Source organism: Neltuma alba, unplaced genomic scaffold (genome assembly GCF_004799145.2).
Source record: "Neltuma alba isolate B1F8T4 unplaced genomic scaffold, ASM479914v2 tig00012185_pilon, whole genome shotgun sequence".
Taxonomy (NCBI): domain Eukaryota; kingdom Viridiplantae; phylum Streptophyta; class Magnoliopsida; order Fabales; family Fabaceae; genus Neltuma; species Neltuma alba.
Window position 1 is genome coordinate 165390 of NW_021636727.1, and position 6000 is coordinate 171389.

The 6000-nt window shown below is 33.9% G+C and overlaps 1 protein-coding gene across 1 annotated transcript; it reads left to right on the top strand.

Moving 5' to 3' along the window:
* The first annotated feature begins 2269 nt into the window (after window positions 1–2269).
* On the top strand, window positions 2270–4920 carry LOC114724349 (replication protein A 70 kDa DNA-binding subunit A-like). The gene is made up of 10 exons (XM_028910689.1): window positions 2270–2419; window positions 2485–2755; window positions 2839–2935; window positions 3041–3165; window positions 3255–3339; window positions 3442–3574; window positions 3683–3840; window positions 3932–4055; window positions 4195–4377; window positions 4483–4920. The coding sequence occupies exons 1-10, from the start codon at window positions 2270–2272 to the stop codon at window positions 4918–4920; spliced, it is 1764 nt and encodes a 587-aa protein (XP_028766522.1).
* Window positions 4921–6000: the final 1080 nt, after the last annotated feature.

Consider the following 6000-nt stretch of genomic DNA (forward strand, 5'->3'; position numbering starts at 1 on the left):
GGGACGTCTTGGTCCTATCCCTGTTCGTTCCCCATCCCGTTTGGGATGGAGACGCCTTCGGGATGGGACACAAGACTGAAAAGCCTTCTCGTTCCTATTCACCGGGACAAGCTTGTCCCGGTTCTACCCCTGCCACGAACACCCTTATTTGACTTATGGAGCACAGGGTGGCTAACAGGAACACCACCACTTTCATCCACTAAAAACGTTGCCACTCCAGGTTTAAAGGTAGGATTTGTCTTCACCTTCTTCGTGTTTCTCTATTCCATCCTTCATCTTCTCAGCAACGTAACTGAAGTTACAGCGGGAAATTAACCTCCATAGAGTCATAAATGGAAATGACATCCCTATTCTCACAGCTGGGGAACCATTGTACAAATTTTTCTAATATGGCCTCAGCTTTTTTTGATCCATTCTCTTTCTCATTTCTTGTCTGCCTTTCTTTCTTTTCCTCCCGAGACTCCTCTCTTTTTTCATGTATTTGTCGAACTTGCTGTCACTAATGGGTTTTAGCTGATCTATCCTAAATGTTTAAAGGTGGGATTTCTCTTCACCTTCGTCCACCCTTCTTCATCTTCTATTCTTTTTTTGTTGGATTTTACGCCGTCTAACTTTGAGAAGAATCCAAAGAAGAGAGCGTTGGTGATTTTACTCCATGTGTTTCAATGATTTATATGCCTAGCTCCCATTTGTTTATTCAATTAAAGTTTGAGCCTCCTGTGATTTGTTGAAGGAAAGACAACGAACCAATGAAGAAGATGAAGGAATTGATTCAACATGAACATTGTAATACAAAGAAACTATTGGTTTAAGAGGAATAAATTTATTGATTATGCCTTCACATTTTGATTCACACAGATGAGTTTTGACTTTTGAAGATGACTGAACTCATTTGTAACTGATGTAAGTCTCACTTAAAAAAAAAAGAAAACACCGGGCGGGGGGTGATGTTGGCATGCTTGCCCCGAAATGCAAGGGGCAAATAATTAATGAAAAAAATCATAAAAAAGACATTGAAACTAGAAAAATTACAATTAGGATATTATTGGTTTTGACAACAATTGTTAAATAATAAGCAACTGATAACAATTTTTGTGAACAGGTTTCTATAGACAATTTTTTTTGGAGCATATCCCAAAGTATAAAGACTTGGAGGTTTTTTTTTTTTCCCCATGGTAAACGTTAAAATCTATTACTATTATAAGGGAGGGGTCTCCCCAAGGTGATCCAGAAATGCGACAAGTGGCACAACAAGGAAGAAGATAAATACATTAATTTTTTAATTGTTTCTTAAATAATTTATCCTCTCTTTTGCAATTTAATAAATCATATTATATTTGTTTGCTACCCTCCCATTTCAGTTTTCCCACGTTTTTTTTTCCGGAAATATTTCAGTTTACCTAATTTTTTATTCATTTTTTAAATAATTTATGAATTTTAATTTTTAGCTTGATGTATCCGAAATTTGTGGCTGATGGGCAGTTTAAAATAAACCGTATAGACTCTAAATAAATGCACCAATTTTTTAATCATTTTGAAATAAAGAGTCATCTCTTTTACTAATTACAAAATCATTTAATAATTGTTTTATTATTGCATATATTGGTTTCCCCACGTTTAAGATCATGCAATATGGAACGTGGGTTGATTATTTCATTGTAAGTAATATTTGTAAATATTGGTTGGCCCATTTCCTCTTTTACTAATTAATAAATCATTTAATAATTGTTTTATTATTGGATATATTGGTTGCCCCACGTTTAAGATCATGCAATATACGTGGGTAGATTATTTCATTATAAGTAGTTTGTGTATATATTGGTTGGCCCACGTTCTCTTTTACTAATTAATTACTAATTAATAACTCATTTAATAATTGTTTTATCCTCTCTTTTGCAATTTAATAAATCATATTATATTTGCTTGCTACCCTCCCATTTCAGTTTTCCCACTTTTTTTTTCCAGAAATATTTCAATTTGCCTAATTTTTTATTCATTTTTTAAATAATGTATGAATTTTAATTTTTAGCTTGACTTATCCGAAATTTGTGGCTGATGGGCAGTTTAAAATAAACCGTGGGTAGATTATTTCATTATAAGTAATTTTTGGATTTATCGGTTGGTCCACGTTTAGGATCATGCAATATATAATAGTAATAGAAAAAATAATGAATTTTTCGCTATATAAAGAGCAGGAGACTGTGGATTTATTCCAATTAGCAAATTCCTCCTGTTGTTATCGCACCATCGGTGTTCTCCAGGTGTTCACATGGCTCCTGCATTTGATTCAGTTCGTGCTATTAACCCATGCAGACAAAATTGGAAAATCAAAGTTCGTGTGGTTCGATTATGGACTATGCCCGGATGCTACTCTCATGAAGAGATATCATCCCTGGAAATGATTCTCAGGGATGAGGATGTAAGTGTTTTACTGAATAATTTAGGCATCTTACTTCTTGTGTTCTAAGAGTTATTTTCTTACAGGGTGACAACATCCATGCTACAGTTAAGACTGCCTTCCTTCGACGACATCGCAAGAATTTTGAAGAGGGAAAAATATATTTGGTGTCGTATTTTTATGTGTCTCCCAATACAGGCTCATACCGAACCACTGATCATCCCTACCGAGCAAACTTTATTTTTTCCACTTCTGTTCGACCATATGCGGATGATGGCAAAATAAACAACTTTGGTTTCGCATTCCGTTCATTCTCTGAAATATTATCCAATCAGTTTGATGATCGATATCTAATTGGTAGGCTGTGATATAAGTGTTGGATATGTGATTATTATGTTAAAATTATTTGTGGTGGGCTAACTCTATATTTTCTCTTGTAGATGTCATCGGGTTACTAACTGGAGTGGGAGAAAAAGAAGAATGCAATGTCAACGGACGCACACAGTTTAGGCTTGATGTAGAGTTAATGGATGAAGGGTACACTATTATTCTGAGTTTGTTTCTCCCAGTTTAACCAAGTCAATGATTAAAAACTTGGGTTTAGAGTGGAATTTTTTCTTTTTGTTTATTTCATTTTGACAGGAAGGAAAAACTGGAGTGTACATTGTCAGGAGATTTTACTAATGAAGTTCTGCAGCATGTGTCTCGTGTCCATACTGGTTCTACCATCATCATCATTCAACTGTGCAAAGTTAGGGAGTTTAAAGGTCTGATACTATTTATTTGACACCATAGTTACATTGGGTTCCTTTAAACAATAATAAATCTAATTTTGTTCCATGTAATGGCATGGCAGGAAAGAGAAAAGTCTCTAATTCCATGTACTCTTCCCGTCTCCTGATTCATCCTACAATACAAGAAGTTCAGGAGTTTGTGCAGAAGTATGCAATTACATTGGTTTGAGTATAATAGAGTCTACATTTATTCCAAGTTTTATTGTATATGATAGCATTTATCTTTTTTTTAATAAATATTTTTCACAGATTGAAAGGTGCTGGGATTCAGTTGGGCCAAATACCTGCTCGAATTGCTCCACAAATTGTAGTATCTGTGGCCGACGATCTATTGGCTTTGGATGACCGAAGAAAAATAGTGGATTTACGATCTGGACCAGCAGTGCGTAGCTAGCATAATGCATTGTTTTCTACTTCGTTTGTTTGTATTTTTGTCAATCTTACTATTCTTATCTTAATATTGTATATATTTTTTGTGTTATTATTACAGGAATGTATAGTGGTTACTATGGCAAATATTGTAGATGTGAGATCTGATCGTGGATGGATGTACACATCATGCAAACAGTGTAGCAAGAAAGTGGTTCCAGATGGAGAAGGTTTCTTTTGCGAAAAGTGCCAAGCTATAGTAAAAGCTGTTATTCCCAGGTAATGTTAATGTGATATATCTCTTTCGGTGGTCACAATTTTCATACAAAAATATGTATTATTTTATACAATACTGATATTTTATTAGCAGGTTCATGGTGGACTGTGAGATACTGGATGACACTGGATCATGTCATGTTGTGATTTTTGACCGAGAATTATCCAAACTGCTTGGGTGTTCAGCAGCAGAGTTGAAGGCACGTCAGACTAATCAGGTTGTTAAACAGCAAGCATACAAATTGTTTTGTGTCATGCATGTTTTTAATCCTGTGCCGTTTACATTTTCTAACCACTCATCAATTATTTATCCAAGATGACTCCGATGAAGGTATATTGTCATATATTCTTGAGCAGATATCTTGGAAGAGGTATTTGTTCAAGATACGTATTCCAGGAGATTATGTCAATGGGAATTCCAATGTGTGTGTAGCTACTCGGTTGACAAATGATAAAGCCATAATGCAGTCTTTCTTGAACACATCTTATGAAGACATTGCATCAGAGGGTTGTACTTCCGTTGGTCTCACAGAAGAAAAGGCATAGCTATTTCATTTTCTATTATATCATTTTATTTATGTTTTGGATGCATTACACAAATATATACATATGTTTCTACACATCTAAATCTTTACATTTACGCAGAACACTGAGCAGTGCCTGATAGAATCATCTGACGGTGCAAGTTCTTCTGCTAATCAAACCGTGCATGCAAATTTCTCTGAATTATCAAAATTTGACTCAACCTCTACACACCAAGTGGCAAATACAATAGACCCAGGTTTCGAAGCAATGAAGTCCATAGTAGAATCTAAAGTTGCAATTGTAAACACTGCCAATGTTGAGAAGGCAAACCCCTTTGGTGATCTCCCATCAACTGATTGTCAGGTTGAAGTAGAGAGTAGCAAGCACAATGCTGGTTTCATGGAAATCCCTTCTACTACATCTGGACATAATGGTGCGAAGAACGGTACTGAAAATATGTTAAATCATCCACTTGGTGGAAATCTTGAAGCTAATGAGAATAATACATCATTTGCAAGACGCCGCAGAGCAAAACGCAAACAAATCCAGGAAGAATAGGCTTGAGTTGATGATTTCAAACTTTCTGTCATGTTGTTCATGTCATTTCTAGCTCTTATTCCTAATCTGGTGTGCTTTTAATATGCTTTTAGGTTATATATTTATTTCCAGTTATTATTTTGTTGGTCTTTTGCTTAGAGACAATTATGCTTTTTATAATGGTCAAACAATTTCGTTGGTTTCATTTCATACTTATCTATTTTGTAAGTGTTTTTTATATTTCGTCCTAGAACCATTAAGAAAAATATGATCGATATTTCGTCTATTTTATTATTCATGCAATATTTTACATAATTTCCTTAGTTAATAGATGATTTTTTGTTTTTTTTATGTTTTAATTTTTTAGTTATTTGATAATAACTTCTTCCTATTTACATGGGTAGTGGGTTGTTGTGGCCATGGACAGTTTTTTCATAACGGGCAACACCCACTTCCCAGGTCAATTGCTGATTAATGGGTTAGGAGTTCATATTATTTTTAAATGGAAAAAATAAAACAGGTTAATTTTTTTAGCAAAAAGTAAAACAGGTTATTAAGATATTAATTTGTTCCCTTCTATATATAATATATGACAGTACAAAAATCATTTTAGGTAATAACGTTTTATATTTAAAATTTCTACATATATTACCTCAGGATATGCAAGATCTGCTTGTACATGTTGAAAAAATATCGCTCGATTTATTAGGCATTTATTATGGCTGATTATATGTTTTGGAGTTCTTTTTCTTAAAAAAAAAAATTTTCTCCATCTCTTTTATTATTTTTTCCTTCAGTGCAACGTGAACACACAATGATTTTAATCAGCCAGCATGGTAGTGCATAATTAAGGGATGTCAATTAATTTTTATGAACCGGTGATCTATATTATGTAATCACCTGAGGTTTTAACCAGTTACAAAACAATATATTAAATTACGTGTCTAGATGAAGTGAATATTATTTAAATGAACTCATCTATGCTAAAAATATATTCAGAATTTTTTAAAAACGCATACATGTGGCGCATACATGTGGGAGTTACATGAATGTCTTAAATGTACATATTAGTCAAAGTTAAATTAATTAGTGTCAAGTATC